The sequence below is a fragment of the Myxozyma melibiosi genome, assembly GCF_037950935.1.
Source record: "Myxozyma melibiosi strain Phaff 52-87 chromosome Unknown BZA70scaffold_11, whole genome shotgun sequence".
Taxonomy (NCBI): domain Eukaryota; kingdom Fungi; phylum Ascomycota; class Lipomycetes; order Lipomycetales; family Lipomycetaceae; genus Myxozyma; species Myxozyma melibiosi.
In genome coordinates, this window is record NW_027042925.1 from 130,668 (window position 1) to 153,580 (window position 22,913).

General features: G+C 53.0%; 11 protein-coding genes across 11 annotated transcripts; 5 read left to right on the forward strand and 6 right to left on the reverse strand.

Moving 5' to 3' along the window:
- Nucleotides 1-151: 151 nt before the first annotated feature.
- On the forward strand, nucleotides 152-1,728 carry BZA70DRAFT_302026 (uncharacterized protein; the record flags this gene model as incomplete). The annotated part of the gene is made up of 5 exons (XM_064914730.1): nucleotides 152-259; nucleotides 411-534; nucleotides 589-938; nucleotides 998-1,264; nucleotides 1,328-1,728. The coding sequence occupies 5 exons, from the start codon at nucleotides 152-154 to the stop codon at nucleotides 1,604-1,606; spliced, it is 1,128 nt and encodes a 375-aa protein (XP_064766549.1). The 3' UTR covers nucleotides 1,607-1,728.
- A 121-nt stretch (nucleotides 1,729-1,849) lies between these two features.
- On the reverse strand, nucleotides 1,850-3,563 carry BZA70DRAFT_268946 (general substrate transporter; the record flags this gene model as incomplete). Its single annotated transcript, XM_064911191.1, has 2 exons — nucleotides 1,850-3,443; nucleotides 3,502-3,563. The coding sequence occupies 2 exons, from the start codon at nucleotides 3,561-3,563 to the stop codon at nucleotides 1,850-1,852; spliced, it is 1,656 nt and encodes a 551-aa protein (XP_064766550.1).
- Nucleotides 3,564-4,408: 845 nt separating this feature from the next.
- BZA70DRAFT_282666 (uncharacterized protein) lies at nucleotides 4,409-6,131 on the reverse strand (the record flags this gene model as incomplete). The annotated part of the gene is made up of 1 exon (XM_064913322.1): nucleotides 4,409-6,131. A coding segment is annotated over exon 1 (215 nt), but the record flags the coding sequence as incomplete, so codon positions are not given.
- A 1,177-nt stretch (nucleotides 6,132-7,308) lies between these two features.
- Nucleotides 7,309-8,985, forward strand: BZA70DRAFT_291107 (YT521-B-like domain-containing protein; the record flags this gene model as incomplete). Its single annotated transcript, XM_064914270.1, has 1 exon — nucleotides 7,309-8,985. One exon carries the CDS (start codon nucleotides 7,309-7,311, stop codon nucleotides 8,983-8,985), a length of 1,677 nt encoding a protein of 558 aa, XP_064766552.1.
- A 956-nt stretch (nucleotides 8,986-9,941) lies between these two features.
- On the forward strand, nucleotides 9,942-11,252 carry BZA70DRAFT_307374 (uncharacterized protein). Its single transcript, XM_064914827.1, has 3 exons — nucleotides 9,942-10,036; nucleotides 10,110-11,040; nucleotides 11,110-11,252. The coding sequence occupies exons 2-3, from the start codon at nucleotides 10,113-10,115 to the stop codon at nucleotides 11,172-11,174; spliced, it is 993 nt and encodes a 330-aa protein (XP_064766553.1). The 5' UTR covers nucleotides 9,942-10,036; nucleotides 10,110-10,112; the 3' UTR covers nucleotides 11,175-11,252.
- Nucleotides 11,241-12,815, reverse strand: BZA70DRAFT_282670 (ATPase, F1 complex, gamma subunit domain-containing protein). Its single transcript, XM_064913323.1, has 2 exons — nucleotides 12,581-12,815; nucleotides 11,241-12,203 (listed from the first exon to the last, which is right to left on the reverse strand). The coding sequence occupies exons 1-2, from the start codon at nucleotides 12,808-12,810 to the stop codon at nucleotides 11,375-11,377; spliced, it is 1,059 nt and encodes a 352-aa protein (XP_064766554.1). The 5' UTR covers nucleotides 12,811-12,815; the 3' UTR covers nucleotides 11,241-11,374.
- Nucleotides 12,816-12,889: 74 nt separating this feature from the next.
- Nucleotides 12,890-14,408, forward strand: BZA70DRAFT_312185 (optic atrophy 3 protein-domain-containing protein). Its single transcript, XM_064914977.1, has 3 exons — nucleotides 12,890-13,398; nucleotides 13,477-13,673; nucleotides 13,745-14,408. Exons 1-3 carry the CDS (start codon nucleotides 13,336-13,338, stop codon nucleotides 14,286-14,288), a joined length of 804 nt encoding a protein of 267 aa, XP_064766555.1. The 5' UTR covers nucleotides 12,890-13,335; the 3' UTR covers nucleotides 14,289-14,408.
- Nucleotide 14,409: 1 nt separating this feature from the next.
- On the reverse strand, nucleotides 14,410-16,510 carry BZA70DRAFT_282673 (Aldehyde/histidinol dehydrogenase). The gene is made up of 4 exons (XM_064913324.1): nucleotides 16,051-16,510; nucleotides 15,625-15,963; nucleotides 15,459-15,571; nucleotides 14,410-15,399 (listed from the first exon to the last, which is right to left on the reverse strand). The coding sequence occupies exons 1-4, from the start codon at nucleotides 16,450-16,452 to the stop codon at nucleotides 14,433-14,435; spliced, it is 1,821 nt and encodes a 606-aa protein (XP_064766556.1). The 5' UTR covers nucleotides 16,453-16,510; the 3' UTR covers nucleotides 14,410-14,432.
- Nucleotides 16,511-17,365: 855 nt separating this feature from the next.
- BZA70DRAFT_296870 (WD40-repeat-containing domain protein) lies at nucleotides 17,366-19,363 on the forward strand. Its single transcript, XM_064914543.1, has 2 exons — nucleotides 17,366-17,547; nucleotides 17,602-19,363. The coding sequence occupies exons 1-2, from the start codon at nucleotides 17,424-17,426 to the stop codon at nucleotides 19,260-19,262; spliced, it is 1,785 nt and encodes a 594-aa protein (XP_064766557.1). The 5' UTR covers nucleotides 17,366-17,423; the 3' UTR covers nucleotides 19,263-19,363.
- On the reverse strand, nucleotides 19,364-20,446 carry BZA70DRAFT_282678 (uncharacterized protein). The gene has a single exon (XM_064913325.1). The coding sequence runs from the start codon at nucleotides 20,185-20,187 to the stop codon at nucleotides 19,396-19,398; it is 792 nt and encodes a 263-aa protein (XP_064766558.1). The 5' UTR covers nucleotides 20,188-20,446; the 3' UTR covers nucleotides 19,364-19,395.
- Nucleotides 20,447-21,276: 830 nt separating this feature from the next.
- BZA70DRAFT_241057 (26s proteasome regulatory subunit rpn7) lies at nucleotides 21,277-22,772 on the reverse strand (the record flags this gene model as incomplete). The annotated part of the gene is made up of 5 exons (XM_064910523.1): nucleotides 21,277-21,413; nucleotides 21,493-21,551; nucleotides 21,629-22,138; nucleotides 22,196-22,341; nucleotides 22,410-22,772. The coding sequence occupies 5 exons, from the start codon at nucleotides 22,770-22,772 to the stop codon at nucleotides 21,277-21,279; spliced, it is 1,215 nt and encodes a 404-aa protein (XP_064766559.1).
- Between the last annotated feature and the right edge of the window lie 141 nt (nucleotides 22,773-22,913).

Below are 22,913 nucleotides of genomic sequence, written 5' to 3' on the forward strand. Positions count from 1 at the left end.
TGTTCTCCACACCCAAAACCGCACTTCACCACCTCCGAGCGATCTTCTCGCGATCCACGTTTGTTTATTACCGTCCGCGCTTCTTGATATTTTTGTACTGCTCTAGACCCTAGAACTTGCTGTTACTCGCTTGTGCTTGCTACCGACAGTGATGGCTGAGAGCTCTACTTCGGCCGCGCAGTCCCTGCGGATACCGATCCAGGACGTACAGTTTCGTCTCACAGATGACATTATCGACGCCGAGCAGCGCGATGGGCTGGTATGTTTCCTGCTTCTGCATGCTGTTTAGATGTTGCGTTGACACGTTGCTGTCGATCCTCTGCGACCTATCTGCTGATCACTCATCTCGCGTGAGAGGGGCGATACTCGTCAAGTAACCCATGACAATATTAACAAGCTCGTTCTTCTAGCGCGCTATCCGTGAGTTTCTCAAAGGAAAGACCGCGTACGACGTTCTGCCGGTCAGCTTTCGTCTCATTGTCCTCGACACCTCTCTTCTCGTCCGCAAATCCCTAAATATCCTCCTACAGAATTGTACGTCAGGCTCTCCCCCACCTCTGTGTATCTGCTGCTAACGCTCGACTTAAGCTATCGTGTCTGCTCCGCTATGGAACTCGAAAACCTCAAAGTTTGCAGGCATGCTCACCTCGCGAGACTACATCAACGTGATCCAGTACTACTACCAAAACCCGGACCAGATGGACAAGATCGACCATTTCACGCTCGACGGACTGCGCGACGTCGAGAAAGCGATAGGCACACAGCCGATCGAGACGGTGTCGGTACCGCCGTTTCGGAGTTTATACGACGCTTGTTTGAAGATGATTGCGAGTAAAGGAAGGAGGATCCCGTTGATTGACTACGAGGAGGAGAACAAACGAGAGATCGTCGTCAGCGTGTTGACGCAGTACCGGATTCTCAAATTTGTGGCCCAGAATGTATGTTTTTTGTCCAGTCGTTGAGTTGCTGAGCGTATATTGACAAACATCGTCTATAGTGCAAAGAAACGCGGGCGCTGCGAAAGCCTCTCAAAGATCTCCACATTGGCAAATACGACAACCTCGCGACGGCAACGATGGACACGCCGGTAATCGAAGTTATCCACCTGCTCGCGTCAAGGGACGTGTCGAGTATCCCGATCGTCGACAACGAGGGCGTGCTGTATAACGTCTACGAGTCTGTCGATATCCTGACGCTCATCAAGGGCGGTATATATACCGATCTTTCGCTTACCGTAGGCGAGGCGTTGTTGCGCCGACCAAGTGTATGTCTTACTTTCCTTTGGTGCAGAGAGTTGTTATGAGTGTTGATGCTGATAGGTTTACAGGATTTCGAGGGGGTGTACACATGCACCGAGCTCGACCGGATGGACGCGATAATGGACACGATCCGCCGCGCGCGGCTGCACAGGCTTATAATCGTAGACTCGAAAGGTCGTCTAAAAGGCGTTGTCTCGCTGGGTGACATTTTACGATTTCTGCTGCTCGATCGCGAGGAGGAGGCAAGCAGTAGTGCAGAGAGTACAGGGGGGGAAGGAGGAGGGGGGAGCAAAGAAGATATAAAGCATGACGATTCGTTGGCTGTTGATCCTCAGAGCTATCAATGATTTCTTACTTAATTCTTATTCAGTCGGAATGTTATATAATAGAGTGAATACCTTTTATCTTATTTCTTCATATTTGGTACATTTTGAGAAGTATGTGTTTATGTGTATGGGACAGGTCATGGGTAGCTGGGTTCTTGTATTTTCGGGCACTGAATGTGGTGCATATACACAATACACATACATCCACAGCTGATATGCACACAGAATATAACAAACAACTAAAAGACAAAAAAAAAAAACAATCTAATCCTTCCCAGCAGCGTTCATAACGCTCCCTGCCTGACTAGACGCCGAATCCCCAGCCGACGAACCCTGAAGATTATCGAGCTCGTGCGCTTTTGCTCCACCCACCGGTCTATTGACGCGGTTCACGCGATCTTCGTCCGACAACCGCTTAAACTCCTTCTCGGCGTCCCACGCCCAGGGCGTCTTTGCGGCAAACAGGAAATCAACCTCCTCGAGCGTGCGCTTGGCGGTCTCGGGGTACAGACAGTAGACGATTGGGATCGAGATTGCGTTGCACGCGCCAAAGATGTAGAGCGTTTTCTCGCCAATGTGGTTGAACATGATCGGGCAGAGCAGCGTGAGCCAGCCGTTGCCGATCGACCAGCCGATAACGCCGAACGCGTTGCCGCGCGCGCGCACCTCGAGCGGGAAGACCTCGGTCGGGTAGAGCCAGGGCACGACGAGCCAGGTCGCGCCGAAGACGGAGGTGTAGATGAAGATGAAGGAGGCCGAGGCCGCGCCCCAGGAGGTGTTGTCGGGGTAGTTTATCTGCGCGCGCGAGAAGCCGCCGGCGAGGAACATGGCGATGCCCTGCGCGATCGCGCCCCAGTAGAGCGTCATGCGGCGGCCGAAGCGGTCGACGGTGAAGGCGTTGATGATTGTGGCAAACATGTAAAAGACATTGTTGAGACCCGACAGCCAGTTTGACTTATCGGTGTCGAAGCCCGCGTTCGAGAAGATCGTCGGCGCGTAGACGGTGATGCCCGCGATCCCGATCCACTCCTGCAGGATCTGCAGCCAAATCACGAGCTGGACGCGGCGGCCGAGATGCAGGTCGCCGGAGCCGATGCCGAAGAACATGTTCCAGTACGAGTTGAGCTTTGAGTTTTCGTGCTCGAGCTCGACGATGTGGAGGATGTCCTGGAGCTCGGTCTCGGCCTCGTCGGTTTCGGTGCCGCGCAGGCGCTGGAGGATGTAGCGCGCCTCTTCGGTCTGGCCGTTCTTGACGAGCCAGCGCGGGGATTCGGGGAAGACCCAGATGGCGGCGAAGAGGAAGAGCAAGGGGATGATCTGGAAGCCGATCGAGAGGCGCCAGCGGACGTCGGAGTAGCCGCCGTTGACGTAGGAGAGGCCGTACTCGAGCCAGTAGGCGACGACGACGCCAAAGATGTTGAGGGTGAACTCGAACGCGATGAACATGCCTCGGGACTTGTACTCTGCGGTCTCGGCGGAGTAGACGGGCACGACCGCGTTGAGGATGCCGGTGCCGACGCCGTTGATGACGCGGGCACAGCACATCCAGGCGATGTTCATGGCCGAGCACTGCAGCGAGGCGCCGAGGACGGCCCAGGCGCAGCCGACGGCGATGCTCTTGACGCGGCCGAGTTTGTCGCCGAGGTAGCCGCCGGCGACGGCGCCGAGGAGGGTGCCGAAGTAGTAGATGGCGACGATGCCGCCCTGGCGGGTTGAGTTTGTGACGACGACGCCGCCTTCTTCGTTGCCGTAGCCGAAGCGCATGCGGGTCGCGTAGTTGGGGGAGTTGTTGACGCCGGACATCATTCCTTGGTCGTAGCCGAAGAAGAAGATGGAGACGCCGGCGACGAGGTTGAGACTGCAGAGAGTTAGTGGAGGAGAATAGAAGGAAGAGGAGGGAAGAGAGGGTGACATACAACATGAGCAGTGTCTTTGTCTCATAGTGGTCGACTATCTTGTACGTAGGTAGGAAGCCCATGGTGACGATAGTAAAAGATGGAGATGGAGGAGGGGAGGAAGGAGGAGGAGAGGAGGAGTGTGGGGGAGGGGCCAACGAGTCCGGGGAAGGGTCGGGTGTTTATATACAATTCGGGCCCTGGCTCAGAGCAGCGAGGAACAAGTCCGCCGACGAGGAAGATCGTCTTTTTTCTTCTTCTGCTGCTCCTCCGGCTCTGAGCAGCGACAAAGGCGAGCGAGGGGCAGAAGCTTTCGAGGAGGGAAAGTACCCGTCGTACTCTTGTGATTCTGTGAGTTGTGGTGACTGGATGCCGCTTGGGGATGGAGCTAGGCTGGATTGGGATTAGTATGGATAAATGTTGAGCCGCAGGCTAAATTGTACGGAGCATCACTATGTGGATGAGAGAGTAGGTGATGAGGATTGAATAGAGAAGAAGATGAGTAGAGAGAACTGTATGAGTAGATAGTAGTGGTATAGAAGGAAGTAGATGATATGGGAGGTGTGCTGAGCAGCAGGTTCACGATGTCACTGCTTATTGATGGAGTGCAGTAGACTAAAAGAGACAATGTGACATTGTGAAGAACACTGATTTGGACAATCTGCTGTTGCTGGAAAACTGTGACTACTCCGTTGCAATGGGCTATTGTGACGAACAGGAGTCATTGACTATTGAAGCAGAAGCAGTTTAGTTGCTGCTGTCTGTGTCTGCATCTCCTCAGAGCTATCTTCAAGTTCTCTAGCTCTACAACTCTGGTAGAGCAGGCAAGACTAAATCACATGACTTCGGAAGAGGCCTGAAATAGCCGCTGCCGGAAGGAGGGGCGGGGTAGGCCGCTGCATGCGCCGAAACTTTAATCCGGGATCCTCTTTGTGTCTGTTTGGGAGATGATAAGAGTGGGGGCGGAAGATATGTGGGTTGGTTGAGGACTGTGAGATAGCAGAGAGATATTGTAGAAGAGACTAGAGACTACAGAACTGTTTAGAGAATAGTAGTAGAGAATAGAAGAGTTGTTGAAAGAGCAGGACTACAGCACTGTCGAGAAGCAGTACCTACAAGGTTCGGTCTGACGCGGGGGTTATATCAGTATGAGAGAAGTTTGAAGTTATTGTTTGACATATTCAAATAGCCGCAAGTGTTAATCTGTTTGAAGAGCCGAGATGAAAAATTGGATATAGTTATTGTTATTGATGCTATTCTATACAGTCATAGGCAGAGTATAATGAAGCAGAAGAGATATCAGAAGCAAGCAGTAGGATGGGCTTAGAATGGGATAGGCGCTCAGTGGTGTTTTTGTAGGTCTTCTTTCTATCTTCTATTCTTCTGTCTCGGATTCTTTGGAAACGAAAGCGCATTCTGTATCGAGAAGCCTTACTTCTTCTACTCTACTACGGCTACGCTTCCACAACGAGCATATTGCTAAATCGGCCAAATAGATAGGCGAAATCCAGCTTATTAGCCTTTAGCCGACGTTGACGTTCTCTGTCATCCGTCCTCCTGGTCTCCTTTCTCGTGCGTGCGTGCGTGTATCAGAGCAGCAAGTCGAGCTGCAGCTGATGACAGGTTGACGACCATGAACCGTTTTAGGCGGTTTACCTACGGCTTTTTGCAGATAGATCGAAGTAGATTGAAATAGATGAAAATGCGGGGTCTTCTTCTTTTTCGTGGTCTTGGTAAGTAAGGGTCTTTTTGCTCAGGTCTTGGGTGTGGGGTGGTTTAGTGCTGTGGGAAGTGATTCCAATCCAACGCTTCGGAGATCTTGAATCCGGGGTTGGTTGGGCATCTGTACTGTGCCCGTTATGTACTGTATGCACGTTGATGATAGAAGAGTAGCAAACAGATAACTAATAAGAGGTTAACACCACCTATAAGATTGGAGTAATAGCAGATGTAGACAAAAACAGGCGTCGGAAAAGGACGCATTCGTTACATAATAAATTATAATAGCGGAAGAATACACGGCTCGGAAAAATAAAGGAACCCCCACTCTGGTAGAAACTAATACCCAGGATAACACAGTGCACTTACCATATGAAGAGCAGACTATTCTGGACCCAACTCTAAGATTGACGGATGGAGGGGCGGGACACGGGGAAAGTGCGTCCGAGAATGGAGGGGCACGGTACCAGGTACGGGCTGGGTCACGAACCTTAGTCAGGGGTTCGGGTATTGCCACCTCTGCCACCTCTTCCTGCCTGCTGCTGCATTGCTTGTGCTGTGGTGATGTGGTGGGTGAGGTGAGTAAAATAGAGTAGAGTAGAGGGAGGTGTTAGGAGTGGAGGGAATAGGTATGAGAGTAGCATTAATGAGTTGTGTGAAGTAGTAGAGATTAGTAGAGCACTAGAGCAGCTAAGAAGAGCGAAAAACATCCGGTGGAAGCAAAAGCCAGTTCAGGATGATGTCAGTCAATGCTTCTCATCCTGTTCAGCTAAGTAGAGTATAACAGAGTACAAGAGCAGCAAGAGGAGAGATCGGAGAAACGTCGGAGGAAGGCGAGGATGACGTGAGGCAGAGAGAAGAGGAAGAGAGAGAGTTTGGGAGATGAAAGTTGAGGATGGTGGTGGTGAGGTGAGTGAAGTGAAGTGACGTAGGAGAGAAGAAGAGTCTGTTCAGTTGTAATACAGTTATAGTTATAGTTATAGTTATAGCTATTCTATTGAAGAAGAAGAAGAAGTGATGAATATGCCATAACGAGGATAATGACTGAAGCTGTTCCTGCAGCCCCGCACAGATGGCGATCACTGATAGAATATCCGTGCATATGCATGATAACCTCTTATTATACCCAGCTGTCTCTTTCTCATTATGATAATACAATAGACAACTAAAATGCAATAGTGCAGTAATAACACAATCGAATACCAACTCGCGTGGATATCATTCTTCCTCCAACGGTCGAATTCTTTCTTTCTCTCGCAATCGTAAGGTTAAGTAAGCGAGCTGATTGTCACATGAAGATAAGAACTTTTGTCTTTCTCTTGTTTCTGATGTTCTTATTCTTTTCAATTACATCTGCAACTACACACAACTATTCGCAACTACTTACACACACCCTCTTCTCAACCTGACAGCAGATGCCAGATGGTCGGGCGGCGGGGTGGCGGCCTGTGCGCGCCATTCTTCTGTCGTCGCTAAGCTCGGTGGTCATCGCTTAACTCTCACCGTCTTCACCCGTCTTCTTCTCTTTTATCTCTGATAGATAAAATAGCATACAAATAAACACAATATAGACCTAATCTCATTCTTATCCAACCCATAATCCCCAATTATCTCTAAATGCCCCCCGCGGTCGTGTCTCCTGAGTGCGCCGCACCTCTATTAGTGCGCACACACCTGATTTGGGTCCACTTCGCACCGCATCGCTTCCACTTCTTCAACTTCTTCTTCTTCCTCTTCCTCTCTTCTTCTTCTTCTCTTCTTCTCTTTTTCTTCTTCTTCTCTTCTCCACCCTCAATCCCTATCACTCTCTCTCGCAATGGCCGACCAAGTCATCCAATGGCCCACCACCTCCCCCGCCCCTCCCCATCCTCCGCCTCCATCCGCTCCCCAAGTCCTCCCCTCCTCTCCTCCGACCTACATGCCCATGAACTACTCCTACTACCCGCCCATCTACTCCCAGCACTCAACCCCCCAGCAGAACCCCGCCTTCGTTCCCTACGCCTACCAGTCCCCCGCCCTCTTCACAACCACCTATCCCCGCCTCCCTCCGCCCTCACCTCCCCTCGTGGCTCTATCCCCGGCTCCTCAATCACTCCCCGCGGCACCTCTATGCTCCCCATCCGCTACAACTCCTCCACCTCCAACAATCCCAATCCGCGCCGCCAGTCCGCCGGCCACCTCCAATTCATCTCTCCCCACGACCAGCTTCCGGTCCCCCAGCAAACCCCTCCGAGCTCGCATCTCGCCCGCTCTTCTCTCTACCCATTCCCTCCCGTCATGCCCTCCGCCTACTTTGGCCAACCCCTCCCGCACCAGCACCACAACCAGCTGCCGCATCAGCATCTCCCGCTGCAGCACCCTTCCCACCCATTCAACGCCCATCACCCTCCTCCTCACCACCGTCACTCCCACTCAATGCCCTCGACCTCGACCTCCTCTACCTCCCTCTCCACCTCCGCAGTCCTCCCGCGCGGTCCCCCGCGAAAGCCAAAACAATCCGGTCACGCATTGTGGGTCGGAAACCTCCCGCTCGTGACCACCGTCCTCGATCTGCGCGACATGTTTGCGTCGCCCGAAATCGAGTCCGTCTTTTTGATCTCAAAGTCAAACTGCGCGTTTGTAAACTACTCGTCCGATACTGCAATGCGCGACGCACTCGAGCGGTTTAAGCACTCTGGCGGAATCCTCAAAGGCACAAAGCTCGTCGCGCGCATGCAGCGGGCGCCGGCTCCCGATCGCTCGCCGCAGGATGAAGAGTCTCCTCTATCTCCGACCGCCGACCACGACGAGACCGACGCAACGACAGACCCTCAATCGTCTTTGCAGCACAAGCCAGAGTCGTTTTTCATTGTAAAGTCGCTCACGGTCGAGGATCTCGAGTTATCCGTGCGCACCGGGATCTGGGCGACGCAGGCGCACAACGAGCAGGTTTTGAACGACGCCTATAAAAACTCCGATACTGTCTTTCTCATTTTCTCGGCGAATAAATCAGGCGAGTACTTTGGCTACGCGCGCATGGCGGGACCGATCGTGAGCGGTGCAACTGGCGGCGATGATAGTGAAGAGCAGCAGCAGCAGGGAGATATCTCTGATACAGCCACAGCGACCACGACCCCAAAATCCGACGTGGACGATTCTCATACAACTTCCTCTCCGATCGAGTCCCTGGCCACGCCGGCATCGTCGGTGCGACATGCGAGTGACGGGAGCGACTTTGCGCTGGACCCGGATCATCCAAAGACGATATACACGCCTGCGACAGCGACATCGCCTGCGGGCCGGATTATCGACGACTCTGCGCGGGGCACGATATTCTGGGAGATTTTCTCGCCGCTGACGTCGCCGGTTGGCGAGGGTGACGAGCCGTTGCAGGAGGCTACTAAGAAAACAACGTCGGCTTCGTCGTCTCAACTTGACCTAAGCGCGATGGCGGCGAAAAGTACATGGGGCACCTCGTTCAAAGTCGAATGGCTCTCAACCACGCGCGTGCCGTTCTTTAAAACAAAAGGTCTCAAAAACGCATGGAACCAGAACCGAGACATCAAGATCGCGCGCGACGGCACAGAGCTTGAGCCCGGCGTTGGTCGCAAGCTGTTGGCTTTGTTCAGAGGCGGGCCGGCGATAAGTGAGCTGCCGATGCAGTTTGCTCCGTCGCAGGTTCATGAAAATCCTGCGTTTGAAGCCGCCGCCGCGAGTGAGCAGCAACAGGGCGGAGAGCAGCAGGATGAGCAGGCGACGGTGCCGCAAGCGCCTATTATCGTCAAAAGCCCACTCGCGATTGAGTAGAGTCGAAAAAAATCATCACTGGATAAAAAAAATAATAAGCATCAATGGCAAGGCAAAGGCAAAAAAAGGGCGGGATTGAGATCGATCGATGCGATGCGATAAGGAGGAGGAGCGGATACGGCGCCAGGTTTCATTTTTTATTTATTTTTTGTTTATGTTTTGAATATTTTGTTTGCTTGTTTGTCTGTTTTAAATGTTTGGTCTTTGTTGCTTACTTGCTTTTGCTTGATATCCGAGTCGAGACGAGCCGAGACGTTCTGGATCTCCTACAAGTTTTTGTAAATTTTTTGCGCTCTTTTCTCTTTTTTTTCTTCGAGCAAGTTGCTGCTTTCCACGCGCTTGAGTCAACTTTTATTCTAATCTAGTACAGCTAATTTTGTCTTTATTCTTTTAAAAAAAAATGCGGACTTCGATCGCAGTCAACCTGCAGTAATTCCTTTTCTAGTTATCCCTCGTGTTTGGCTTCATTTATTGCTTGTTTGAAGTGAGATTGCTTGTTGTGCGTTCTCGTTCTCGTGTTGTTTAGTTGTTGTTTTCGGTAATATGATTAAAATATCTTGCCTACACATCTCCTTCTCTTTTTTCTTTTCTATAGCAGTTCTAGAAGGTCGATTGCGAATTACCCGAAATGGAATGTCTACACGTGATCTTGAGATGACTCGAGTGTTCTTTATCTTTATCAGCCTCCGTGAACTGTTCTGTTTTCTATCCGGCAGCGGCAACAGCTCCAACACCGCTCGTCGTCCGTTGCTTGATGATAGTCCAAAAACACACAATAAACAGAATGCCTGAAATGAATCCACGCGGGGATGACTCAAAATGCCACTGAGTCAACCCGCGTCAATGTACCTGACTAATCTTATACAGCAGCATTACATAACCGATATCGTCCAATGGGAAACTCTATCCCCGATACTGATAAGCACGACTCAGAACCCGACCGAGCGACGGGTGGCATTTGCTTTTGTCTTCCGCAGGATTCTTTCCACCGCATCTGATTGTGCTGAATTTGTCGCTTTTACCAAAGAAGTACTGCTTATTGAATCAATTGGTATGTTTGTTTGTGCTGTAGCGTATTGTAATGTGCTATCGAGATGTGCTGAGCTGACGAAGAGTGACAAAAGACAATGGCTTCGAGCAACTACGTCCCGACCTACTACGACTTCCCGCGCGAGTACCGCGGCTACGGCGAGAACCCTCCCGACTTCAAGTGGCCCGGCAACCCGAAGATCATCATCAACTTCGTCGTCAACTACGAAGAAGGCGCCGAGTGCTCGATCGAGAACGGCGACCCGGCCTCGGAGCAGTACATCTGGGAGCTTCCGTACGTGCCCAAAGTCGGCAAGCGGTCCTACGACTGCGAGTCTGATTTCGAGTACGGCTCGCGGGCGGGTGTCTGGCGTCTGCTCCGTCTGTTTCGCAAGCACGGGTACAAGTTCACCACCTTCGCCGTCGGCAAAGCGTTCGAGCTCCTGCCCGACGTGCCCGCCGCCATCAAGCGCGACGGCCACGAAATCGCATCGCACTGCTACCGCTGGTGGGATTACTCCAAATGCACACCCGAGGAGGAAAAAGCGCTGATTATCAAAAACATGGAGTCCCTCAAGGAAACCACGGGCGCGTACCCCAAGGGCTGGTACTATGCCCGTCTGTCGCAGCACACCCGCCGGCTCGTCTACGACGTGCACAAAGAGCTCAACGCGCCTCTGCTCTGGATCGCCGACGCCTACGCGGACGACTACCCGTACTGGACGCCTGTTCCGCGCACTAAGGACGCGATCCTCATGGTTCCCTACTCGTACGATTGCAACGACGCCCGCTTCCACATGCCCACGGGATGGTCTTCCACCGACGACTTTTACAACCACCTGCAGTATGCGTTCGACACGCTGTACGAGGAAGGCGCCGAGAACGGGTGCGCAAAGATGATGACGGTCGCGTTGCATACCCGTGTTGTCGGCAAGCCGGGACGGTTCCAGGCTTTGGTGAAGTTTATGGATTATATCAAGCAGAAGGAGGGCGTGTGGGTTGCTACCAGAGAGGAGATTGCCAACCGTATGTCTATTTCCTTGTGCTTTTCTCTTTCTTTTTTCAACGTTTTTGCTAACTTATAAACTCCTGCAGACTTCAACAAGGTTAACCCGTGGGTTGAGCCCGCCGAGCCCCTCAAGTACGGTCCTGAGGCGTAAGTGTAGCAATCTTAATGCTAGTAGAGTAATTTGACTTAATTGAACTACAGTTTAAAATACAATAAGTAATGTATGATGATTTATTAAATCACTTTAAATCTAAACTCTCCAACAAAAATCTTCAGACAACAAAAGTTTTGGAAAAAGAGATAATGAAAACCGACCCCACCCCGAAGCAAACGAGTTTCGCAAAAACAAGCTTACTCCAAAGACGAGGCACCAGTGATAATGTCGACGAGCTCGTTGGTGATGACAGCCTGTCGGGTACGGTTGTAAAGGATCGAGTAGCGACCGATCATGTCACCGGCGTTCTTGGACGCGTTGTCCATAGCCGAGCGTCTGGCCGACTGCTCGCAGGCGTAGCCCTCGGCCAAGGCCCAGTAGATGGCGTTCGCGAGCGAGAACTCGGTGAGGTCGTCCGCGAGCTCTTCCTCGATGTCGTAGGCCGAGAAGTTGGGCGAGGAAGTGAGGGTCTGCTCGGTGAAGGCAGGGACCGAGGTCGGCTCGAACGAGATTCCGGACTTGAAGTGGTTGTAGAAGATCTCGATGTCGTCGTACTTGGACTCGAGCTGCTTGATCTGGTCGGCGATGATGAGCGCCTCGGCAAAGGTAGGGACCTCCTTGCCGATGTTGTTGAACGAGAGCTTGATGTTGTTGGCGTAGGTACGCGCGAGCTGGACCTTGGCCTTCTCACCCATCACAACGAGATCCGCATCCGGCGCGCTCGCGAGACGCGCACGCACAGCCTTGGAGATCTGCGAGTGGATACCACCGCAGAGACCCTTGTCGGACGACGACACAATGATGAGCTTCTTTCCCTCCTCGGGCGCCTTGGCCTCGGAGTTCTTGAACACCTCGTCCGAGGTGGCACCGTAGGCGCGCGAGTCCTGCATCGCGCGCTGCGCACGCGACAGCTTCGTCGACGCGACGATCTTCATCGTGTTGGTGATCTTCTCGATGTTCTTGATCGACTTGAGACGCATCTCAATCTCACGAAGGGTAGCGTAGTTGTTGGACGCAACGACCGATCTGTTTGGAGTTAGTTTTGGTCTAAAAGCCTAGGAGTCTTGAATTTCTCCCGGGTTTTGTTCGTTTGTGATTCATCCGTATTCTTTTCTTCATAGCATTCCCTTCACGTTGAATTGTTAATTGTTGATTGTCGCGCTGGCTTTGCATTCCGAATCCCAATGATCTTCCGACCCTCCCTCGATCAACCAACCCGCATTTTATCCAATCAATTCCCCATCCCCCAGCTCAATCATCCAAATCCCGCCTTCCAACCCCATTTCCCACCCAGCAATCCCCACCACCCTCAACCCCACGCAAAAACAAACGAACCCGGGAGCCCCAACCGCTACACCACACTGAAGAAGAAAAAAAAGAAAAGCAAGCGAGTCAGAACGAACCTGGCGGAAGCGGCCTTGACAGCCTGCGTCGCGGGACGCACACTAGTTCTCAGAAGCGACATCTTTCGAGAAATGAACCGAGAGAAGAGAGAGAGAGAGGTGATTGAGTGGAAGGAGGTGGAGAGTGGAGATGTGGGCGGAGGAAGGAAGACGAGAGGAAGAGGAAGACGGACCGAGTGAAAACTGAGGGCGGGAATCTGCCGGGAGGTGTTCCGGCACCAGAATAGCATTTTACTATATAGCTTTAAGTGGATGCTGCTATCCCGGGCACAAACACACGTTTACCCTGCGCAGACGGGACGGCACGCCATTGGCTCCCGAGGCCGCGCCCGTCCGGAAGCTCCAAACTGCGAATTTTGTCTAGATTTCTGCTTCGAACAGCGATTCTGCCTAATCTGAGCAAATCGCATTCCGCATTTTAGACACCGGAACTTCGATAAGCTGCTGCATTGAGTTGGATCCTGATCTGCTTCGGCTTCGGCTTTCTTCGCGGTGCGGATTTGATTGCGGTTTCATTTGAAAGAAGAGGGTTTTAGAGTAGAAAGAGGAAAGAAAGAAGAAAGAACGAAGAACAGTTGGATCCAGAGGACACCTCTGCTTGGCTTGATCCTCCTCGAGCATCATCCTCATCGTCAGCTTCTCGACTTGCTTTCATCTTCGTCCCGTTTGATCCTCCATTCTCTCGACAACGTACTTCTTCCTCAGCACATCCTGGCGTGTCTTTACCAAGATCAACTTATTAACTTTGGTGCAAAATGTCGACAATCGCCCTCAAAATCGGCACCCTCCTCATCCGCACCATCGCCAAACCAATCGCCGTACGTCCCCCCCCCCCCCCCCCCCCCCCCTCTCTCCCCCCCTCTCCCCTCCACACACAAACTAACAAACCTCCCCAGAACGGCGTGAAATCAAGAGCAAAAGTCTCCGGTCCGTTCCGAAAGACATGCATAGCAGTAGCGCAGGTGCTGCACTCCACAGACGTGCGTCTGCGGCAAAGTCTGATGGGCAAAGCCGGGACGCAAAAAGTCAGACCGCTTAATGACGCGAAGGCGATCGAGATGGGTGCGAATTTCCTATCCGAGACGCTCCTTTTGTAAGTATCTTTTCTGTTACTTTATTGCTGTTTATTTGTTTGGAAGCTGAGTATATTCTGACATCGCACAGCGCGGTCGCGGCTGGCGTCGTGATTTTCGAATCAGTCAGATCGAGCAGGAAAGCGACGACGCGACACGAGACCACGGCCGAGGACATTGCGCTTTTGAAAGAGGAGGTCGCGCAGCTGCGGGCGATTATTTCAAAACTATCACCAGACGACTCCAGTGCGATGAAGATCTCTGAATACTCCTCCTCCTCCTCCACCTCCACATCCGACAACGACCCTTCTACGACATCAGCGACATCTCCGTATTCCTCACCTTACGAATCCTCCACTCCCGCGCAATCAACACCGTCGGTGCACAAATTCCCAGGAATACGTTACGACACGCAAAACAACTACATAATAATCCCCGCCCACGGCCCTTCTACACCATCATCCTCGACAGGTGAAGAGCAGCGTCCGCACAAAAACTACATCATGACCAGCAACAGTCTTGTCGCTCGGATGGAGGACCTCAGTCCAGACCCGTCAGCTTCTGGGATTGTCAGAAAGGCTTCTGTCGGGGGGAGTTCGTTAACCAAGCGATCGCACAACTCGTGTCGATTGTGAGATAACCTCAGGAGAAGTACAAAGTAATTACTTATAGAGCATGTTGAGCTAGACTTTATTCGCCTCATCTAGATAGAATCTGTACATATCTCTCAAACAATCATATTCTCATGAAGATCTATCTCCAACTTTTGTTGTCTGCAATTAACTCTGCGTAGGCATGTTCACACTCGCCTTGTCCACCGCATCCGCATCATCGCTCTTCCACAGCGCAGTCACAGTCTTAAGCTGCGTATAGAAATGCAGCCCCGCCTTTCCGTAGAAATTCAAATCACCCAAAATCGAGCCCTTGTTTCCCGTGAACGAAAACATCGGCAAAGGCACCGGAATCGGCACGTTGATACCCACCTGGCCCGCCTCGATCTCGCGCTGGAACTTGGCCGCCACGGGACCGGACTTTGTGAAGATCGCGACGCCGTTGCCGTACCGGTTCGCGTTCACGAGCTCGATCGCGTCGTCGAGCGTGTCGACGTTGACAACCACTAGAACCGGACCAAAGATCTCTTGCTCGTAGCAGGCCATGCCGGGCTTGACTCCCGTGATGATCGTCGGCCCGACAAAGTTGCCGTTCGGGTACTTTGCAGGCTTATATCCGCGTCCGTCGAGCACGATCTCGGCACCGTCGTCGGCCGCAGACTGGATCAGTCCCTCGATGCGCGCCTTCGACTGCGGCGAAATCACCGGCCCGAGATCAGCATCCGGCTCAAATCCGCCCGTGACGACAAGCTTCTTGGCCATCTCAATCAAATCGCCAACCCACTCCTTCGACTTCCCGACCGTCACCATCACCGACACCGCCATGCATCGCTGTCCCGCGGCACCGAACGCCGCGCCCGCGATCGCGCTCAACGCCTGCGACTTGTTGGCGTCCGGCATGATGATTGCGTGGTTCTTCGCGCCGAGGTTGGCCTGCACGCGCTTGCCGTTCGCGGTTCCGCGGCTGTAGATGTACGCGCCGGCTTTGTCGCTGCCGACGAACGAGATCGCCTTGATGCGCGGCTCGTCGATCAAAAAGTCGACGGTGGGCGCGGAGCCGTGGACGATGTTGAAAACACCGTCGGGGACACCGGCTTCCTTTGCGAGCTCGGCAATGATGAGTGCCGCGCCGGGGCTGTGTAGTGTCAGTCAATTGATGGCTCAAAAAAGGATGAAGGCAGGGGGTGGACTCACTCGCGCTCGGAGGGCTTCATGACGACGGTGTTTCCGGTGATGATTGCAGGAGGCAAACACCACAGAGGGATCATGGCCGGGAAGTTGAAGGGGCAGATCGCAGCAACAACGCCCTAGTCATTATTAGCCATCTCTACTACGACATTCTTATCAGCAGTAAACTCACCAAAGGCTCTCTGTAGCTCCTAGTCTCCATATCCTTCGAGACCTCGAGCAACTCGCCAGTCAACTGCGACGTAATCCCGCACGCGGTCTCGGCAACCTGCAGACCTCTCAACACATCACCTCTCGCATCCGCAAACGTCTTTCCCTGCTCGAGCGTGATGCTGGCCGCGAGCCGGTCCCAGTCGCGGCGGATGAGCTGCACGAACTTGAACATGATCTGCTGGCGCGTCAGCAGCGTTGTTCGGCGCCAGGTCTTGAACGCCTTCTCTGCCGAGTCGACTGCGGCGACAAGTTCGTCGGGGGTCGATTGCGGCACGCGCGTGACGATATTGTTTGTGGCCTGCGAGTGGGGTTAGTATGAAGACGAACGATCCCGAACAGCAAGCAGCACGCCCGGAGATAACGGATAAGGAAAGAAGTCGCGTACCGGGTCGTGCAGGTCGATCCAGGTGGAGGCCTTGCTCTCGACCAGCTGGTTGTCGATAAACATCTTTGTGTTTTGCGGGTTCGCGATCTTGTCGTGGGTGGTGATGTAGTCCACCATGCGGACGGACGAGGTCGAGAACGGGCTGGCGCGCGAACTGAGGCGAACCAGGTCCCGACGGAGGCCACGGTAGGCTGCTGCACGTAGTCTTTGGGTGAGCATGGTGGGTAGTGCAGAAGAAGGACGGTGGTGAAGGAGGAGGAGGCGGAAGAGGAGGAGGAGGAGTGGAGGGTCGAGGTGGGGGACGAGGGTCGAGGAGGAAGCGGTGGTTTTAATGGACGAGGGTGATGTGGGGTTCCCGCCGAGCAACCCACTGCCCGGAGCCCGAGCGGGCCGGAAACCCATTGCATTAGTGATTATGAGCTGTTTCTACTACGATCTTCCAGCATTACTAAATAGACAAAGACTGTGTATTCTCAATTGATATATATTCAAATGTCAGTGTCCGCATTGATCAATAACCATGAACAAAAGATAGCAAATAGATAGTTAATGAACGGGTGCACTGTAAAGTACTCACAACATATCAGCACTTGTACCATAAACCCTGCAGCAACAGCGGGCGTTAAACCATCGATTTCCCACCGTAAATTCCCAACGAGCGATGAGATGCCTCAGCTCGGATCAGATCAGAGCTGGCTTGTTGATCGCCATGTAATGATTGTACTTGTAATTGTACTTGTAATTGTACTTGTTTCTGCAACGTCCAACGTCCGTATGTAGAGCGTGTTGGATCAACCTAAGCAACTAAAGGAACTTGCACCTTGAGCAAAGCAAGCGCATCTCTGCTCAATCGCCAGTCTTCAGATCGTCCACCGGCCGACTAACCACGTCTATCTCCTGCTTCTAAACACAATAAAACCCACCTGTGAGCAGACAACATTCAAACACAATCCACATAAACTCTTTCTCGTGCTTACCTTCCGATACGGTTTGCCCTGGATAATGCTCGCAGCACGCAGATGAGGCGCAAACTCCTCGATCAACTCCTCGCATCCGTACACTCGCTTCGGACCGTCGACCTCTCCGACCTTGATCACCTTACTCTTCTTTGGCATTGCTGGGATGTTACGAGTGGTGAGCTGTGGGCTGAGAAGGTGTGATGAAGCAGCGGATCGCAGTCCAGGATCCGGTCGGCCTCATATACATCTTTACGTTACACGCAAGAAGCAAGATGATGTAATAACTTACTAATATAAACCTTGCTTCTGTTCTCAGGGGGAAAAAATATTTCAGGCAAATGTCCCAACCGCCATCAACTTCTCTTCCTGCTCCGTTGCTTCCTTTTTTTTTAGTAGTCAACACAGTCTGCAGAGATGGTGCTCAAATCTACGACGTCGACAAATCACACCGTGTACCAGATCTCCGGCACAAACACCTCTCGGTCGCTGCCGGACTGGGTTGCGCGAAAGCGTCGGAAAGATCTCAAGAACGATGCCGGTATGTCTTTTCCTCCTCTTCTCTGCTGGAGAGCAGTCAGCTAACATGGCGCAGAATACTCCTCCCGCATCGAACTTCTCCAAGACTTTGAATTCTCAGAGGCCTCCAACAAAATCAAAGTCTCTCCCGACGGCGCCTACGCGATGGCGACCGGGACTTACAAGCCACAGATCCACGTCTACGACTTTGCCGAGCTGTCGCTCAAGTTTGCGCGGCACACCGACGCCGAGAACGTGGACTTTATAATCCTCTCGGACGACTGGACAAAGTCCGTGCACCTGCAAAACGACCGCTCGATCGAGCTGCACGCGCAGGGCGGCATCCACACCCGCACGCGGATACCCAAATTCGGACGCGCAATCTCGTACCGGAAATCAAACTGCGATCTGTACGTCGGTGCGTCCGGCAACGAAGTCTACAGACTGAACCTCGACCAGGGCCGGTTCATGAGCCCGTTCGAGCTCGGGACCGATATCACGGGCTGTAACTGCCTCGACATCAACCCTGCGCACGAACTACTCGGCTTCGGGCTCGAGAACAATACCGTGCAGTTTTGGGATCCGCGGTCGCGGTCGCGGCTGTTGCAGCTGTCGATGGAAGCGAGCGAGGGTGGGCTTGGCGACAGCTCGATGGGGATCGGTGGCGGAATTACATCTCTGAAGTTCAACGACGACGGCCTTTCGATGGCCGTCGGCACCAGCACCGGTGAAATCGTGCTTTACGACTTACGAAGCCCGAATCCGCTCCTGCGTAAGGAACAAGGATACGGATTACCCGTCAACAACCTTATCTGGATCAACGGTCTCGAGCGCGACGGATCAGATAGCACGACCAGGGTTCTTTCTGCCGACAAGAAGATTGCAAAGATCTGGGATGCCGAAGGCGGTAAACCGTTCACCTCGTTCGAGCCCTCGGTCGATATCAACGACGTCGCGCATATTCCCGAGACGGGAATGTTTTTCCTCGCAAACGAGGGCATGCCGCTGCATACCTACTTCATCCCCTCGCTCGGTCCCGCGCCGTCCTGGTGCTCGTTCATCGAGAACGTGACCGAAGAACTCGAAGAAGCCCCTGTCACGAGCGTGTACGACAACTACAAGTTCGTGACCAAAAAGGAGCTGGCCGCGCTCGGTCTCGGCCACTTACTCGGCACGAACGTGGTCAGGAGCTACATGCACGGCTACTTCATCGACATCAGACTGTACGAGCAAGCCAAGCTGATCAGCAACCCGTTCGCGTACCAGGAGCACCGCGAGCGCGAGATCCGCAAGAAGATCGACAAGGAGCGCGAGTCGCGCATCCGCACGTCGTCCAAGCTCGCGGTCAAGGTCAACAAGAGCTTGGCGGAGAAACTCGCAAAGACGGCCGAGAAGCAGGCGAAGAAGGCCGTGCGCGAGGCGAGAATGAAAGCAAAGGCCAAAGCGATCGAGGGCGCTGCTGACGCGGATGCTGATGACAACGAGGTGGATTCGGATGCCGAGGTTGTTCCCAAGACGCCTGCGGCCGCGACTGCGGGCAAGCCGTCTGATCTGCTCGATAGCCGCTTCAAGAGCGTGTTTGAGGACGACGACTTTGAGGTTGATGAAAACACTGTGGAGTTTCAGCAGCTCAACCCTACTCGCCCGACGAAGAACGCGATGCTCTCGAACTCGAAGCTTAGTTTGTCTGATGATGAGGAGCTGTATGGTCAGGCGGAATCTGATGAGGATCAGTAGTTATAGATGGTCTGATAAAAGCGTTTTTGTTTATTTGTTGCATGTATTCAAGACTGGCGTTTACTACTTTGGTTAATATTCTTTTTGTTGGTGAATTAGGTATTCGTATTATACATTATTAATACTAGAGATTCTAAACAATCACACAATCATCAACTCTATCAAGATCCTTCGCAATCGCCTTCTGATACCTCCCCTGCCTCGGCGACGAATGATGCTCTTTCTGAGGCTTCTTCTTCGCCCCACCACCGCCTAGATTATACGACCTCTCAAGCTCGCGCAGCTCGCGTAGCCGACGATCATGCGGTCCACTAGTCGCCACGATCCTCTCTTCCGCGCGCTTGATTGCGCGCTGCATGACCTTATCCTCGACGGTGCGGTAGTACTTTTGATACTCGTGCCATTCCATCTCTTTCAGTTTCTCGTGAACCTTGCGTTTCTCCATCTCGGTCTCGACGATCGCTTTCGTGACTGCGAGTTTACTCGCGAGCGCGGCCGCGTGCTGTTTTTGTAACGGGTCTGTGGTAGTCGCTGCGGCTTTGTCTGAGTCTGGGGCGGTTGATTCTCGGTAGTGATCTAGCACTTTAGCAACGAACGAGTCGACGAACGTGAGCTCTTGATTCATGGCGCGGCAGTATGCGCAGTGCATGTCGTGGTGGGCGGATTGCCCGCTGTTCAAAAACCGCCAGGAATCCTCAGGTACGTCGTCGCCCGCGCCGCCTGCGCTCCGAGTACAGTCTGCACTTTGCTCCATATCGAGCTGGAACAGCGACGCTATCGGACTCGTTATCGTCGCCGACGGACTACTCCCCCGCGTTGTGGATTCGGCGGGGGTCTGAGTCCCGCTATTCGTTGAGGTGATCTCCTCGTCAGCTGAGATCGTGAGATCGTCACTGAGCTCGAGCACCCCTCGGATCCGCTCCATCTTGCGCTTCTTCTCCTCCCCGAACTGCAGCTCCACAAACGTCTCCGGCTCGCATTTATCTCTACCATCCCCAGCCTCCAAGCGCGCAGACGGTGGCCGTGAAATTTGAAGCACGTGGCCGTCGTCGCCGATGACTTTGTAGAGGGTCTTGCGGAACGAGCCGTGGGTTAGCGAGCGACGGATGTGCTCTGGGCTTGTGTTGGTGGTGGAGGGTGTGTCTGAGTCTGTGGAGGAGGAGGAGGAGGAGGAGGAGGAGGAGTGGGTGATTGAGGGTGGTGAGGAGGAGGGTGGGGTGTGTTTGCGGGGGGTGTCGCCAGGTAGGTGGAGAGTCTGGGATGTTAGTTGGGTGTAGTGAAGGAGGGAGGGAGAAGACGTACCTTGACGTGACTCAGGATGCCGGACAGTGTCATTGTGCTGGTATAAGATATAGATACGAGTCTTAAGCAAAGCGAACAGAACCACGCCGCCGTCTCGAGAGATATATATATCCAACGGAGCCCACCCCAGCCATCAACCCAGATCACCACCAACCGAGGAAGCAGCGATGCCTCATCCACCGGAGCTTCCTCGGCGCACACAATTCCTGTTGACGTGATCCCTATTAGTAAACCATAACCACCGACTTAACAATAGAACCAGGCGATAGTTTATTCTCTTAGCCGGCCGTCAGCTAAGCGTCGGATACGAAAGAAGGGCGTGGGGCGCGCGTGGGTTGGGAGTTTTCCCGGGCGAAGGTTTCGCTGCTCCGGCGCTGAGCCCGGCGCCGAGGCAGTGCCGAGGTTCACTTTGCTTGCTCTACTTCTTTGTTCTTCTTTGTTAGGTGGTAGTTGATGTAGTTGATGTTGTCTTCTGTGAGTGGACTTGTTCAGAGTGTTTGTATCGGTGCCGAGGTACTGCTGTAGTCTACGATTAAGCGCATGCTGCTTATATCTGCATAGTATTCAATGTACACCCACTGTATCTGAATCATGGATCGAAACAAAAGCAAACAACCCTGTTCCCATTCACATCTCCTATCACAGTCCCTACCTAATCCGCTGAAAACTTCCTCAGATAGAACACTGAAGACTATCATCCCGGACCGGGAACCTATGCCACGCGCTCCGAACCACTCATGCGCACAGCCGTGCCGTACTTTTGTAATCGCGTGAGAAGCACGTCGCCCTGCTTCACCAGCAGCTGGTATTGTGCGTTCTTGTTGTCTGGACGGTTGGTTTCGATTATGCCTGTCAAGAATCATGGGTTAGAATCAGATCATCGCGCGAAACAGACTCGCATGACATGTAAACAACTAAGAGGTCTCACCATTTACTCGGTCAATCACACAGTTGATCTTCTTCTGAGGGATAAACTTTGAAAGATCGCTGTAGAAGATTTCTTTGTTAGTTCACACCGTTCTATCCACTTATCACTTACACTCATCACAGCGGCAAACACTCACTTGTCCAAAAACTCCACGCTGACGCCAAAGGCCTCTGCCATGCTCTTTAGACTCAACGCGCGATAGGACTCCAGCAGCTGCGAGTATCCCCTCCGGCGCATTTCCTTGACGTAGTACTTTGAATGCGGCGCGAGGTATCGGTTAACTTTCAGCAGCGACTCGTCGACGTCGACCAGCGCTTTGAAAAAACTCGCGTAGTCGCACAGGTAGAGCGAGTTGGTCATCGTCGTCAGAGGTTCAAGCGAAGGCGTCGTCGACAGCAGCGACAGGATCTCGGGAGAGTCAATCACTTTAGTCTTGAGCGGCACGCGACCGAGCGACACGCCAGCGGCCAGGATGGCGTACTGCACGACTTCCTCGTACGTGCACAGTTCGGTGGATGTGAAGGTCGACAAGCTGTCAAGCAGCAGATCGGCGGCCTCGTCGAACTTGCGGATCGACAGCGAGTATAGTCCGTCGTACGTCTTCAGTCTATTGCGTCTATCCCAATCGCCGCCACGCTCAATCAGTCTGGTGGGGAGGTTAGTCTAGCTGGTGCGTGTGTTGCTAAAAAGAAAAGAGACGTACACTTTAACGTTCTCGAGCTCGTTGCCGACGAATGTTTTTTCGTCAAAAAACAAGCCAACGCGAATGATTGTGAGTAACACGTCGATTTTGGAACCCAGTCCTGGTGAGAGATCATGCGCTTTCCGGAGCGCAAAGATGGCTTTGTCCTGTTCAGTGTACATTCGATGTCAGCATCTGATCTTTTTTCAAAAGAAATCAACATGATATAGCATACCTTATCACCAAGAGCTGCCCAGAACTCGCCGACCTTAATCCATCCCTCAGCAATCTCCATCTCGCCGCCGGCCTCCTCGGCCTCCGCAATAGGCTTCTCGAGCGCCTTCACGTCCTCCTCATTCTTCGCCGCCATCGTCTTGTACTTTTCCTCATCCCACGGTATCATTGGCAAATCCAGGACCGAGTGGATGTAGTAGTACAGCGGCGCCTTGCTTCCTTCCTCGATCGCAGCCAGAATCCGCTTCTGCGCGCCCTCGGCCAGGGCGGCGGGGAGGTTGGGCGTGCGCAGGAGAAACAGGTCCTGTGCGAGCGAGAGATCCGGCACGGACGGCGTGGTGGGTGCGTCTATGCTGGCTGCCATGTGTGTATCGGTAGTTATTGATGATCTAGACTCTGAACAAGAAGGGATTGAATGCAGCAGGCGGAGTTGCAGGTGGAGATCAGCTGGATTCGACGATGGGCTTCTGACGAGGTATTGTCATTTCGAGGCAGTAGGGTCACT

Coding starts and splice junctions, on each gene's coding strand:
- BZA70DRAFT_282670 (XM_064913323.1), bottom strand. CDS start 12,810: ATGCTATTCTGGTGCCGGAACACCTCCCGGCAGATTCCCGCCCTCAGT. Junction 12,204..12,580: donor GTCAAGGCCGCTTCCGCCAG/GTTCGTTCTGAC, acceptor AACTCCAAACAG/ATCGGTCGTTGCGTCCAACA.
- BZA70DRAFT_282678 (XM_064913325.1), bottom strand. CDS start 20,187: ATGGAGCGGATCCGAGGGGTGCTCGAGCTCAGTGACGATCTCACGATC.
- BZA70DRAFT_296870 (XM_064914543.1), top strand. CDS start 17,424: ATGGTGCTCAAATCTACGACGTCGACAAATCACACCGTGTACCAGATC. Junction 17,548..17,601: donor AGATCTCAAGAACGATGCCG/GTATGTCTTTTC, acceptor AACATGGCGCAG/AATACTCCTCCCGCATCGAA.
- BZA70DRAFT_312185 (XM_064914977.1), top strand. CDS start 13,336: ATGTCGACAATCGCCCTCAAAATCGGCACCCTCCTCATCCGCACCATC. Junction 13,399..13,476: donor CCATCGCCAAACCAATCGCC/GTACGTCCCCCC, acceptor AAACCTCCCCAG/AACGGCGTGAAATCAAGAGC. Junction 13,674..13,744: donor CTATCCGAGACGCTCCTTTT/GTAAGTATCTTT, acceptor GACATCGCACAG/CGCGGTCGCGGCTGGCGTCG.
- BZA70DRAFT_282673 (XM_064913324.1), bottom strand. CDS start 16,452: ATGGGTTTCCGGCCCGCTCGGGCTCCGGGCAGTGGGTTGCTCGGCGGG. Junction 15,964..16,050: donor GGATCGACCTGCACGACCCG/GTACGCGACTTC, acceptor CCCCACTCGCAG/GCCACAAACAATATCGTCAC. Junction 15,572..15,624: donor GGAGCTACAGAGAGCCTTTG/GTGAGTTTACTG, acceptor AATAATGACTAG/GGCGTTGTTGCTGCGATCTG.
- BZA70DRAFT_307374 (XM_064914827.1), top strand. CDS start 10,113: ATGGCTTCGAGCAACTACGTCCCGACCTACTACGACTTCCCGCGCGAG. Junction 11,041..11,109: donor CAGAGAGGAGATTGCCAACC/GTATGTCTATTT, acceptor AAACTCCTGCAG/ACTTCAACAAGGTTAACCCG.